We start from the raw sequence: 15,003 nt of genomic DNA on the forward strand, positions 1-15,003 counted from the left end.
TCGTCCATACATGCATATATATTTGTGTCCCCAAAACACTCAGGATTGCTTGGGGTAGGGGGAGAAGGAAAGCACCACAAAACACTAGGGGGCTTCTTTGCACTCCCTCCCCCACCTTAGTCTTTCACAAGAAAATGTTGCCTGGTGCCCCTCGGCGTCTAGTCATGCTGGCCACATGACCATGGAAATGTCTCTGGACAGTGCTGGCCCTTTGGCTTGGAAACGGAGATGAGCACCGCATCCCTAGAGTCAGCTTTCGAGCAACTGTTTTTAAATAAATGCCCAGTTTTTTTAAAGCCTGTTTTTTAACAAAAAATTCTGCTACATCTGGGGTTCAAATTCAGTACATTTTGGTTCGAAGACTGGGATGTTTCCACTGTGCTACAGAAGGATCCTCCTGAAGTCTCCTAAACCTTCCTCTTTAAACAAAGGAACCAGGATCGAAGTGTCTTTTCTACCTTCCCCCCCCCCCACCGCTCATTCCCCATGTTGTGGAACCTTTGTTGCAGGGGGGGGGGGACCAGCTGGCAAAACACTAGGAAATAACCCCTGCACCAGTCAGACCTGCCTGTCTTGACAGTTTAACAACACAATAACGTGACAGGTATAATGTTTTAAAAATAGGAAATTGCATCCGGAAAAGAAGGGTGGTCATATGAATGAGGAAATGGATGCGCAGCGGAGGGGGAAATTGCGGGCAGGGGGAGTTCCCCACCAGAAAGTGGTGCATTCGTACCTGAGGCAAAAAAAAGTTGCAAAAATTGGGGATTCACAAAACACAGGGAAAGAAGGGGGAAAGCTTGGGTCTGCACCTAGTAAGGGAAATTCCACTGCAGAGAATTTGAAATACCATGCGGATATAAAGGCATCAACAAAGGCCTCAACAAGGGGGTTTTCACTACTGTGGAAACTGTCTAGTAGTGATCCTCCCCCCCCCCAAAGCTGTCTTGTGCTACTGTTTGTTACTTCCGTTATCTATATAAGAGCAGAGCTTTGTCTCATGGTGCTACCTCTCAAGGGTTACAGAAAGGAGTTAATTTGGAAAGATATGATTATGTTTTAGTCTGCATTTGTGTAACTTTGACTTTATGTTAGAGGATATCCATTAATATTTAAAGTATAGCAATGATGGGGCAGTAGCACATTGACAAAGTGATCCTAAAATGTATTTCCTACGATGTCTCTAAATAATGAATGTTATGTTCCATTTCAGTTGCACCTTAAAATCCTTTCCTCAGAGCCAGCATTGCTGGCAGAATTATCCAGACTGTCACCCCAGCTTGAGCAACTGTGGATCCATTTACAGACTCTTTTCAACCAAAGCCTTTGCATTTTAAATTACTTGAAGACTGCCTTGTTATAAAGTGCCTTTTGTTCTTAAGAATCAAGATGTTATATCTTTAGCTCCTTGTATAAAGCTTGTATCGTGTAATAATGGATATTATACATCTCAAGTTTTCAAAGTGCAGGCTGAACTGATAACTTCGTTTTGCTCAAATGTGAATAGAAATGTGTATTTTCAAAAATGTATGTATTTAAATTACATCCTAGTTTATAATAAGATGATTCAATATCCAAAAATAAATCCAAACTTCTTTTTAAAGAGTTACTTGTGTGGGAGTCCGTTGGGAGCTTCATAAAGAAAAGGAAAATTCTTTAAAAATTGTGAGAGATAATGCATAAGTATAAGAACACTTTTGTTTATCAGATAGATCTGTGCAGAATTCACAGGAAAAATTGCAGTCCTGTGGTTCAACGTAAAACAGATGCCGATGAGCCTGAGCTGGCACTGAAGTAATTATTCTATGTCCTGTTTCCCAGCAGCAGATTAGAAGAAATCTGGTAGAAAAGAGGGATCACATGGCAACAACAGCCACTTCAACAGAGTATTCAGCAGCACATTTACCACCCCCTGCCCATGTCATTCCTGACTACAGGCATTACCCCCACAGTACCCATGTACAGGAGGCACCTATGAGGGTATTCCTGCCACTTTCTGTCATTATCTTAATTCTAACAAAGGCACAGCTAGCATGTTGAGGAGGCAGATGGAGCATCCAGCTAGCAAAAGTATTTTTGAGGAAAAAAAGATATAAGCACAACAGAGCCTATTCCTCACTTTCCACTGAGCGGCAACATAACCTCACAAGCTGTAGGAACAGACTGGTGAGGACTGTGAAGGGAGCCTTTGTTTCAAGAGGCATGTCTCCGGTACTATGTGTGGAATGATCCCAGTTGTATAGCTTGGCCTTAAAGGATCATTACATGGAGCTTCTGGATTCGAGTCTAGTTGCACCTTAGAGACCAACAAGAATTTCAGGGTATGAACTTTCAGGAGTCAAAACACCTTTCATTAGATGGAGCTTATATGGAGCTGAAGCTCAGTGAAAATGGTCCTGGCCAAGCACACAAATGGTTCCCGGTTCATTCCTGGGCCAGCACCTCCTAGGTATACCTACAGCAGTGAACAGTAGAAGGAATGGTGTCGGCCATCCCCCGGAACACCTGCCACACCTGTGCCTTGTTCAACTGCTTAATTACCTGTCTTTGCTACACATTGCCCTAGCAAACCATGTTATTCATCTCCTCCACTACACTTCTGACAGGCAAGCTACATTATTCAATTTATCAACAGTAATCCTGAGTACTGTGAGCTTGTGAGAGTTAGCCTTCTTACACTACTGAGTGCTGAGGTGACCATAGGCTGAAGCAGATGAGGGTACTGTCTCCTTGGTGGGGTATATTGGCAACAAAGCACCTAGCTTTTCATATTGAATATAACTGGTTAAATTGGTTATGGTGTCAGTTCAGTGTCCAGTGTTCAATTTACTAGGAGTGTCAAACCTCACAAGGGGAAGAGGCACAGCAGCTGTGTCAGTGGTTATGACTAGCATTTCTTTTTTAAAGAATAATTCAAAATCTTGTGAAATGGCTAGTTTGGGAAACAAGTTTTGTTTTTGGCTCTGATTTGCCAGTTCAAAATATAAATAACAAAAATGTTTGCAGCTTTTAAGAGTCACCTAGATTATTAGTGGAGGACAGGAGGGCCTGGAGGGAGCTGGTCCATGGGGTCGCGAAGAGTCGGACTCGACTGTGCGACTGAACAACAACAACAAAAGATTATCATGGTTGAGGCCCAAAGCATCACGAAAGCTCAAGAGTATCTAGTCGAGGTTGTGCTCTGAAGTCAGTAGGGCAGTTTGGGGAAAAAAATGTTTTATATATATTTCTGGAACAGTAAGCATCAACGTGGTAATAGAGCTAAATTAGTTTTATTTCTGTTTAAACACAACCACTTCTTGGAGAAGAGAATCCTGATTCAGGTTTCTGCGACAATAAGTTTTAGATTTGTCAGCAAAAATATGGGCAAAACACTTCCCCGTTTTTCTGCTTCCCATCTGCTGCTTCCCCCCATTCCTCACTTTTCCAATTTCATTTTCTTCTTCCTTTCATTTCTAGTTGAACAAGGGAGAAAGACTGCAGACACAACAGGTGAAGCAGTCCTCCTTTGTGGCGTTATCTCAGCACCGTAAGCTGCCGGTTACTCCGTTGCTCACCAGACAAAATTGGAAGCAGGTTTGGGATGCCTGTGGTTTTGGCATCCTGCTGAATTAATTGATGAATGCTAAAATTGAAAGTGCCCCAACCAAATACAGGACACGTTCTTTTATTTCTGATTTTCCTCCATTGCCAAGGCATTTGAAGGATTCATTCTACCTTTTCCTTCTGTTGAACACTACAGATGTTGCTGTGAATCCCAGATTCTATTCTTCTCCAATCTTTGAAGTGTTGGAGATTAAAGACTAAAGAAGAAAAGTTAATTCATTGAGAATACAGATGAAAATGTTAACTGTCCACCCCCACCACCAGCTGCAGTTGCACACCGAGCTGGAGGATTTGTCTCTCTTCTATAATTGTGTTACAGTTTCTAACTTTTATATACTGGTTCCTCTCCTTTGGCTCCCCCACTCCTACTCTGCTTATTCTGTAAGGAACTGTGCATTAACAGTACAGAAGTAGATATTTGCTGTGGATTTTTTAAAAAAAACCTCATCAACCAGACAAATTTTTATGAGTAGTCTTTAGGAGAAAGCTGCACATTAAATTGATATGGCAATTAAATTTCCATTATGCCCTAAAATGAAGGATGACAACTGTGCTCTCAGGCTTCAATGAGAGTGAGTAGTTTGGTGACAAGATCTGTATCTGGGCTTCAAAGGAAGCCCTTTGTGAATGTCATTATGGTACTGAATAGACAATTTGGAAAGGGGAGGAGTATTCCAAGCACTCCTCTCTGAAATGGATACTGATTTGTGAATCAACTGATAATTCATCTTCCCAAATATGACAGTAACTATCTTTGTTAAAATCGCAGGGTGATGTGCTGAATTTGAGGCTGTGTTAATAGGGTTTTTATCGAAGCAACCCTATGCTGTCTTAAGTCACTGTTACTTTTTTTTCCTTTTCTTTTTTGGTGGCTGGGTATGGGTGCATTCTTCAGTTCAACACTTGTGCACATGCAGAATCAACACTGGGTACAGAATCAAGCACACTTATGTTCTGCCTTTACTACAATGAGCTCAGGGTAGCATGTGGTTCTTCCCATCTCCTCTCAACAATCCATGTGAGGTTGATTAGACAGAGAGAGAGAGAAGGTTGAGAGAGAAGCCCTGTTGGCAGGTTACAATAAATGCACGAACCCTGGGCAGGTAACCTGTCAGTGCATTGACTAACCATGCAGGGAGGGCAAACGGTCACAAAGAAGAAGGAGAAGAGATTGGATTTATACCCCGCCCTTCACTTGGAGTCTCAGAGCAGCTTACAGACTCCTTTCCCCTCCCCGCAACAGACACCCTGTGAGGTGGGCGGGACTGAGAGAGCTCTGACACAAACTGCTCTTTCAGGAACAGCTGTGCCAGAGCTTGTGACTGACCCAAGGTCACATCGGCAGGTGCAAGTGGAGGAGTGGGGAATCAAACCCGGTTCTCCCAGATTACAGTCCACACACTCAACCACTACACCAAACTGGCTCTGGCCTGGCATCTGCACAATTGCTCAAGCCATCTGCACAGAACAACTGTTCAAAGGAAGTGTCTGCATGTATGCTCCTTCCCTGTGCTTAGCAACGCTGAGAAAGCAGTGTGGTTGATCGGAGGGAAGAAACATTTGCGTGAACACTGCCTCTGTGTGCTCACCCTGTGCAGACAACTGGGGCTTGGGGGTGTGGGGTGTCTGGCAACACCCTATTCCTACACTCTAGCCAGAGGTTTTGATCCAGAATAGTGTTTCCATGGAAAGGAGGATTTCATCCCCCAGAATATGGCCCTACTGCTGCAGCATTTTGGGGAGCATTTTGAGCTGCAGTTGGAGGGGGAAAGTGAGAAGGCCGTGCTCCACAGACAGAAATCCTTTTGCCCACAGAAACGCTGTACTGGATCCAAGCTGATATATTACAAAGACATTCTATCACATCTATGGCTTATGTGCTTTTTTTATTTAGAACTTTTTTGGGGATGAGTGGCAATATGTTGAGTGTGGTGTGCTGGTTAAGATTTTGGAGTAGAATGGGAAGACCTATTTCTAATTCCCCTTCTGCTCTGACGCTTACTGGATGACCATAGGGTAGTTGTACCTTTTAGCCTAGCCTGCCTTGCAGGGTGGTTGTGAGAATAAAATGTAGGAGGGGGACAGCTATGTTTGCTGCTGTAGGTTCGTTGGAAGAAGGCCAGGCTAAATGTGCAATACATGTCAGTCTCTGGAGTGAGGTTATGACTGTGAAATATTCTATGGCCACAAATGTCGCTTCTCCTAGAGTGAGCTACATAAATGTATGTAAAAATGTGCAAATGAAATTTGACTTAGTTTATTAGAACTGCAGTAGGAGAGTGCAATACTGAGTGCTATCTATTACTGTTTTGTTGGATATCAATGAAGTCTTCTCATGTAGATGTAATAGCACATTTCCAAAGTATTTAAAGTCCCTAATGGCTATCTGGACTCAAATGCAAAATTGACATTGCCAGTCTTGGTCTGAACAGAACTGAGAGTAGATATCTCAGTACAGAAAATATTAATTCCTCATTAGAAGCTCAGGTAGTCTTGCTTTGTCAATCACCACTTAGGAGTGGCCCACACCAACTGCATGGGGATTGTTTGCTTTTGATTGAATCTTGTTTTGCCTGGTCATTTTGTAATAATTTCCCCACCCCTACCTACCCAGTGTTCTCCTGTTTAAATTCATACCTATATATTTGCCAACTCAGATTAACATCTGATATTTGCTGGCAATGAACAGAAAACCATGACTACCCCTCTGGAATTATTTGGGTGCTTTTCTTGCCTGACCAGGAAGCTATGAAGAGGAATTGTAAGGTTCCGTGCAGTCTCAGAAATAGGCTATAGCAGGGGTGTCAGACTTGAGGCCTGCAGGCCGGAAGCAGCCCACCCATGGCTTTAATCTTTTCTTCCCCCCTCCTGTCCTCACCCTTTGAAGCTTGAGCCTGCCAAAGTTCCCAGCTCCTGCCATCTTCTCTTTGCCTGCCTCAGCATGAAGCTCTTCTGGGCTTGCAAAGTTGCAAAGAAAATACCGAATGGATTTTTCCATTAAGGTCTCTGCACCCAGACAGACTACTCTGGGATTGTTTCCAGCAATAGAAACAGTGTTCTGGGACTGGAATGACAGGGTGCAGAGCAATGCTCCCTCTAAGCTGTGGGATCTTGTGAGCAAAAAACCTCTCTCCAACTCCGAGTGTTCTGAAAACGAAAGCAAAACTGGAGCGCAAGGAATTTAGGAATGAAGACGGCCGTGGGCCCGTGGGGAGAAAGAGGCGACGGCGGCTGGGGTTAGGAGATGCAGGGCTTCTGGCGGGAGCGGGGGGCTTTTGGTGGGGGGGCAGGTGCAGTATGGCGCCCCGATGATCAGCCCGCTCTAGGTGAACGTCTAGTTCGCCTAGTGAGCAGGCCGGCCCTGCTTATTATAACAGTAAAGTGTTGATTTTACTGAGATTATTCTGTTTTTCTGTTACAGTATGTTGCACAGTGATCATCCTTAAATGTTTTGTTTGATAAAGTTGATGTTTAATTATGGCAAGATGACAAGCTACATATTTTAGTTCTTCTTTGGAAAGGATTGACATTTTGCAACCAATTAGTTATTTTCTTGTATTTGGTTTCTAATCTGTTTCTAAGTCCTGAACCTCTGCTGCATTTGCTAGCAGAATGACTCATTCAGCGTTGAGCCTGCAAGTCACAGACCAAAAACAAAGGGCCAAAATCCCTTTGGCTCATGCCCTTCAGCTTGCACCTTTGGCTAAGACTGAGTTTAAACTACCTGAAAAACAGGACAGAGGGACAGTTGCTCAGTCACAGGTCTTGTTCAGCTGCCTTCAGTGTTCCCAGTTTTCTCCCCTTTTTGTAACTTTGGACAAGCCCAGTCTTATATTAATAGGAAAAAATAACTTGTTGTTGCACAAGGATTCTTGCTCTGGTGATGGAGAAAGTTTTCTCCATCAGACCAAGGCTCCTCAAAGAAGAAAATCTTTGCTCCCACCCATTATTACAGGAGCTGGTGCTTTCACATGAGTGACTGCTTTTGAGTTCTTAGAGTGAAACTCAATGTGTTTTTAAGCAATTTGGGTTCCCTGGGATCAACTTGTCTTTCCTGCAGCCCCACAGTAGCTGCAAGGGACTATTTTAAACCATGGCAGGGGTGTCAGACCCCGGTCCAGTTATACTCAGCAACTCTCTCTTGGCAGTGATAAGTTTATTGATGTATATGCAAGATCCAGAAAGTCACTGTGTCAGAAATGAGGATTTTTGGCAGGCACAAGCTTAATGTAGTAAATTCAAATAAGAGCCCCTTCCCCTTCTCCAAGCACAAGTCACACTCACACCATGCCTAATGTTGCCATCCCAACCAAGTGAAAGATATATGCCTTGGTTATCTACAGACCAAGTTGGTACAGAGAGCCTCTCAAGGACACCTTCCCCTGGGAAAGAAAAAGGAGGGGAAGGAGGTTGACTTTCAAAGTTATGTCTTCTAGAAGTGAAAGGTCTCACTCACTCACACCTCCCCCCTTCAACAATGGCAACCAAAGCAAGCAAAGCGTTGCAAGGTTTGACAAGGGGCCTGATCCAGATAGAGACTATGACACAGAAGGAGGGAAAGCTTCTGCCTCCCCCCACTCTGCACCATTTCTCAAGCCCAAATGGCCCCCTGTCATGTTATTTGTCCACAGCTCCAAAACAAAGCAAGTAACACCCCCACAGGCAGGGCCGGCTCACCCACTAGGCGAACTAGGCATTCGCCTAGAGTGCTGGGCCCTGGATGGGGCGCCGAGCTGTGCCTCCCCCCCCCTGCCAAAAGCCTGAAAGCAGCTCTCCAAGTGTCAGCATTTTGCTAATTGGGGAAAGGCATCCGGTGAGCATCCCCTGCCTGGAGACAGGATCCCCCCACCTCCCTCCCAAACTGCCTTCAGAAGCGGAGCACGAGAGAAATCTCTCTTCCGCCTTGGAGGGTGTTGCAGGAACATGTGGGGCGTGCTCGCTAGGTCTGACAGCTGCAAGGGGGGGAGGCGGTGGCAGTGGTAGCAAAAGGGTGGCTGGCTCCAGAGGTGTCCAGGCCCCACCGGGAGGTTGGCATCTGCGCCACAAGGCAGCCTCGCCTAGGGCGCAGAAACACCTCGAGCCGGCCCTGCCCACAGGCTGGTTTGGCTCAAGAAAATGGCATGGGGTAAGGCAGACGCCACTTGTCCCCCTGTGCCATAGCCCATTCTGAATCAGGCTCCTGCTGTGCTTTAAAAATTAGTTCCCTGCAGTTGCTGTATAGCTGTAGGAAAGTGAGTTGGGGGGGCTTACATATTTAAAAATATCAGAGCTAGTCTGGCCCTTAGTAAGGAGATTCCAAACAGTGTTGGTACATTTGTACATTTTCCTAACGTTTTTCCTGTCAGGTGCAACAGCCTCTCTCCAGCTCAGCAAGATTACATTCTTGTCAACTGTGCCAAACCTGTGAAATCACCCCCCCCAAAAAAAAAAATTACCAAATGTTGCCATCCCAACCAAGTGAAAGATATATGCCTTGGTTATCTACAGACCAAGTTGGTACAGAGAGCCTCTCAAGGACACCTTCCCCTGGGAAAGAAAAAGGAGGGGAAGGAGGTTGACTTTCAAAGTTATGTCTTCTAGAAGTGAAAGGTCTCACTCACTCACACCTCCCCCCTTCAACAATGGCAACCAAAGCAAGCAAAGTGCCATACTAAGCAGAGTCATACCCTTCTAAACCCATTTAAGTCATTGGGCTTAGAAGGATATAGCTCTGCTTGGGATGGCACTGTAAACCTATCTTCCAAAGGAGTTGTAAGCTTTAGTTGATTCACTGATGGGATCCAGATTTAAATGAAAAGGATGGGTGCACATCGATTCCATTATTTATGCTGCCTTGTGTTTGAGGAGTAAACTTGAGGGGGAATGAAGAAGATTTACAGCAGTTTTTCTTTCTAACAAAAAGTGAAAGATCTCCATTTTTAAAACTAGGAGAGATTTCTCCCTTCAGCGCCTCAAAAACAAAACTATATTAAGACTCTGGTGATATGGAAAAGGAATTGAGAATAGGGCTTCTCCATGTGCATATTTCATTCACCCAGGTATTAGGCTTCAATGAGAAGAGAATACACTTCTATTCTTATCCATTAAAGACTACTGTGCCTCCGCCTAAGCAGAGGTCATTTCGGGGGGAAACGCGGGGGAACGCAGTTCCCCCGGGTGAGGTGGGGCGGGGCACATGACGAAGCCCCGCCCCCTGCTTCCGGCCGCCCCGCTTCCGGCCCTCATTCAGCCAGGAGGAGGCAGGAGAAGAGGGAGGGTAAGTTGCTTCCTCCCTGCCTCTCCCCACCCCTGCCTGCCTGGGGCCAGGGAGGGCCTTCGCGGGGCTTCCTTGCACTCCCGCCGGCCTTGCAGGTCCACCGCCGGGCCCCTCATGGGGCTTGGCAGTGGAGCTGCAAGGCCGGCACCGGCGGCCGGCATCGTTGGGGGCGGGGTCTGTGGCCTTATGACACATTTCCGGTGATGTCAGGAGGTGTGGCCTTATGACACACTTCCAGTGATGTCAGGGGGTGTGGCATATGCTAATGACTTATGCTAATGAGTTCCCCTAGCTCTTTTTCTACAAAATGACCCCTGCGCCTAAGTACTGTTGCTGTATTTTTAAAATATCTTGTAAATAGGCAGATACATATTTAATTGCTCTATTAAAAGGTGGGTAATTAATCAACCTTTCATTGGCTGATGGTTCTATGTTTTTCTTTTTAGCTTTCTAAATTAGATTATAACTGTTTTTCTTTCTAATTTATAATTTCCTATTGCAAGATGTAATATTCAAATAAAACAGCAAATCAAATTTTACATGGTGAAAGTGATTCTTTCTCTTGGAAAACTGTTCTGGGGCGTGACAGAGTATCTCAAACAGCCAGGAATGACATTAACAGAAAGGGTAGCTATGAAAAGGAAAGAAATTGTGAACGGATCAAGCTTGCATGTCAGTTTATAGTTTCACCAGTCACACATAGCTCTCACATAGTTTCTAAAAGACTGGAAGACTTCAGAGCATGGTTTGAACCATTCGTAAGACCAGGAAGCACTTTGTGTGCATCTGCAACACCTTTTAATTGAATAAAGTTAACTCATACACACATCAGATATGTTGTGTGAATCCACCCTCAGACTGGCAACTCTGGGATGGGTAATACCTGGAGATTTTGGGGGTGGAGCCTGAGGAGGGGAGGACTTCAATTGAGTATAATGCCACAGAGGCCACCCTCCAAAGCAACAATCAGTTTTAATCATAATTAATTTGTCCATCTCTGCACATTCCATGATTTTCCAAATCCATTCTTCTTCTGGAACTATCTGTTGTTTCAATACTTGAGCTAAAGTAATCCTGGCTGCTGTCACTGCATGCAATATAAAGTATTTTTGTTGTTTGTTAAGTTTATCTGTTTGTTGTTTTTAAAGCCTTTGACTGTGTGGATCACAACAAACTATGGCAGGTCCTTAAAGAGATGGGAGTACCAGACCACCTCACATGTCTCTTGAGAAACCTGTATAAGGGCCAAGAAGCGACAGTTAGAACCGGATATGGAACAACTGATTGGTTCAGCATAGGAAAAGGAGTACGACAAGGATGTATACTGTCACCTTGCTTATTTAATATATATGCAGAGTACATCATGCGAAATGCTGGCCTGGATGAATCACAAGCGGGAATTAAGATTGCTGGGGAAAAGATCAACAACCTCAGATATGCAGACGATACCACTCTAATGGCAGAAAGTGAAGAGGACCTAAAGAGCCTCTTGCTCAGGGTAAAAGAGGAGAGCGCAAAAGTGGGCTTGAAGCTCAACATCAAAAAAACTAAGATCATGGCATCCGGCCCCATCACTCCTTGGCAAATAGAAGGGGAAGTCGTGGAAGTAGTGACAGACTTCACGTTCCTGGGATCCCAGATCACCGCAGACTGTGACAGCAGCCATGAAATTAAAAGATTTCCTTGGGAGGAAAGTGATGGCGAACCTAAACAGCATGATAAAAAGTAGAGACATCACCCTGCCAACAAAAGTCCGCATGGTCAAAGCAATGGTATTCCCAGTAGTCATGTATGGCTGTGAGAGTTGGACTATAAGGAAGGCCGAGCGCCGAAGAATAGATTCTTTTGAACTATGGTGCTGGAGGAGACTCTTGAGAGTCCCTTGGACTGCAAGAAGAACAAATCAGTCAATCCTCAAAGAAATCAACCCTGACTGTTCCCTGGAAGGCCAGATAATGAAACTGAAGCTCAAATACTTTGGCCACCAAATGAGAAGGGAGCACTCACTGGAGAAGACCCTGATGCTGGGAAAGATTGAAGGTCAAAGAAGACGGGGATGGCAAAGGATGAGATGGTTAGACAGTGTCATAGATGCAACGAACATGAAATTGAGCAAACTTCAGAGGACGGCAGAAGACAGGAGGGCCCGGCGTGATCTAGTCCATGGGGTCGCGAAGAGTCAGACTCGACTGTGCGACTGAACAACAAAAAAGTTTATCTGAGATGCAGTTCAACAGGAAGATTTCTGGTTCAAATGGTATTGCTACTTGTAAAATATCTTGCATTACTTTATGTACCATTTTCCAAAACTTTTTAACATAACTACAAACCTGCCACATATGAAAAAAGATACCTTCATGTTTAGAGCACTTCCAACATTTGTTAGACATATTTTGGTACATTTTTGCTAATCATTCCAGAGGTAAATACCATCTTGTACAGGATTAACCCACTCAGTCCAGTCCAGGAATGTGAGGGAACCCAGCACTTTCAGCACATTAAACAACAAACCACGAGGTAGTCTATACCCTCTCTGGTTTTCAGAACAATTTGCCACCAGAATCTCTTTCAATAGTCCCTGCCTTTCCTAAGGGAAGAGATTCAAGCCCTTAGTTGGCAGGAAATAAGGCACAGCCTGTCATCAGAATGTAATCACAGGAGAAGGCAGGAGACTTTTAGAAATCAATATTTCTATACACACCTATAAAACATTTTGTATGGATTCTCCTTAAAGGAGATTGATTTTGTTGTTTTTATGTTTACTTTCCATAATTTCTCCCATTGTGATAGCTCAATATTATGGCCCAGATTTCATGCCCATTTAATCATACAATCTTTTACTATCTCAGGTTCCATTTCAATTTGCAATAGGAAATTGTACATTTTCTTTGTAAGTTTCTCTTCAGAAGTACATAGTAACTTTTCAAAAATACATTGCTCTCTATAGAAACCCATGAGCTTTCAATCTTTATTATATTTAGATTCTATCTGTACTTTCATCCACCAATCAATTTGATCCCCTTGCTCAAGCAACTCATTGTTCAATTTTAATTCATCATTTTCCTTTAGCAAGTCCTCAGATCTAAGTATCTTGCCAGTGGTAAGTAAATCTGGGAATTTTTGTATATATTTTAGGACAATCCCCCCCCCCAATTATCAATATAGATTTCTTCATAAGGTGGTCTTTAAAATATTTATGTCCCTTCGCCATTCCATGCCACAAAAATGCATGCCATCCCATTTTTAAGTCATGACAGAGTCAAGAGTTATTTATCTTCCAACATACGGTAATCCAATGTCTTAACCATACTAAACAACAGGCTCTGTAGTAAATTCTCCAGTCTGGGAGTGCGAACCCACCCCTTTCTTTAAAGTCTTGCAAAGTTTTTATTTTAACATTAGGGGTTTTTTGCTTTTCCAAATAAAATTAACAGTCATTTTATTCAGTTCTGAGAAGAAAGAATCTTTCAATATAATAGGAATAGTTTGAAGGAGAAAGATTACTCTGGGTAGAATGTTCATTTTAATAGCAGTAATCCTATCTGTTAGTGATAACTGTAGATCTTTCCATTTCTCCAAGTCTGTTTTTAATTCTTGCAATAATTTCATGTAATTATCCTTTAATAAAGAGCTACATTTTGGTGTTATATGTCTTCCTAAGTGTTTCACCTTTTTAGCCCAGAGGAATCCTGTTTGATTAACTAGTTCTTCTTATTGTTGATTCGTCATGTTCTTAGTCATAATTTTGGACTTCTATTTATTTTCATTCCCGCAAGATTTCCAAATTGTGATAGGATATTTAGTAAGTTTTTAGCAGAGTCCATCAGATCTTCCAGAATAAAAACTAGGTGTATTCTTCTTTTTTAAAACATGTACCTTTAATTCCAGTGTCTTTCCTAATTGCCCTTGTTAGGAGTTCAAGAGTAAAAATAAACAATAATGGGGATAATGGACATCCTTGTCTAGTACCTTTTTCTACTAGTACTGTATCTGTTAAATCACTATTTATAATAATCTTTGCTTTTTGTTTATGATAAATCATCTCAACTGCATGTGTAAAATTTTGTCCAAAGTCCATTATTTTCAATTACTCTTTCATAAACTGCCAGTTCACGTTATCAAAGGCCTTTTCAGTGTCTAAAAATATCAATGCCATTGGTTTTCCCGGATGGGTTTCATAATACTCCAATTGGTTTAAGACCATTCTGACATTATTTCTCATCTGTCTTTTAGGAAGAAAACCAGCTTGATCTCAATGAATCAATTCTGTTAATACCTTTTTAGTCTAGATGTGAGGATTGTTGCAAAGATCCTATAATCATTATTAAGTAGGGCGAGATGGCTATAATTCCTAATCTCCTTTGGATCTGTTCCCTCCTTATGTATTAAGCAGATTGTTGCTTACGTCCAAGATTTTGGCAGACTTCCCCCTTCCATTATTATTGTCATAGTATTCTTTAAGGGTAATAAAATAATATCTTCAAATGCTTTATAGTATCCTAGAAATACTATATTTATAGTGGGGATTTATATTTATAGTGATGAGATGTGGACCTGATTCAGATGGCTGGTAAGCCATCTGGTCCTGGGGCCTTCCCCTTTTTCTGTTTCTTAATTGCTTCTATAATTTCCATCATTGTTATTGGTTCATTAAGTCTTTGTTTATCTTCATAAGATAATTTAGTGGGATCTTGCTGGTGCATATATTCAATCTGATCTTCTCTTGATATATCAGCCTTGTTATATAATTTTTAAAGACATTTTCTACTATCGACTTCATCTCTTCTATTTGAACCCTTTTTCATTATATAAAGATTTGATTATCTTCTTCTCTCTTTCCTTCCTGAGTTTATGTGCCAGCCATCTTCCTGGATGATTAGTATGTTCGAAATAGTGTTGTTTTGCAAACTTAATTTTATTTGCCATTTCATCCGTCAATAATAGATTTAATTGGTGTTGAAGATTTTTAATTTGTCTTCTAGCATCTCTATTCAATGGATCAACTTTAAATTCATCTTCTTTTCATCTTAATTTCTTCGGTCAACTGTTGATATTGTTGTCTTTTCTCCTGAAAGAAATGACTAAAGACCTGCCTGAAGGAATGAAGAACTTGTAGGGTGAAGGTGAAGCTTTAAAAGGAG

At 42.6% G+C, this 15,003-nt stretch overlaps 1 protein-coding gene across 1 annotated transcript in view; it reads left to right on the top strand.

Moving 5' to 3' along the window:
• The window catches only part of WDR36 (WD repeat domain 36), a 54,013-nt gene extending 52,615 nt beyond the window's left edge, over positions 1 to 1,398 (top strand). Inside the window, exon 23 of the mRNA XM_015419331.1 lies at positions 1,214 to 1,398. Within this exon, the coding sequence (XP_015274817.1) occupies positions 1,214 to 1,363 (150 nt within the window). The 3' untranslated portion in view covers positions 1,364 to 1,398. The remainder of the gene's footprint in view (positions 1 to 1,213) is intronic.
• The last annotated feature ends 13,605 nt before the right edge of the window (positions 1,399 to 15,003 follow it).

The sequence above is a fragment of the Gekko japonicus genome, unplaced genomic scaffold, assembly GCF_001447785.1.
Source record: "Gekko japonicus isolate JY-2015 unplaced genomic scaffold, Gekko_japonicus_V1.1 scaffold257, whole genome shotgun sequence".
Lineage (NCBI taxonomy): Eukaryota > Metazoa > Chordata > Lepidosauria > Squamata > Gekkonidae > Gekko > Gekko japonicus.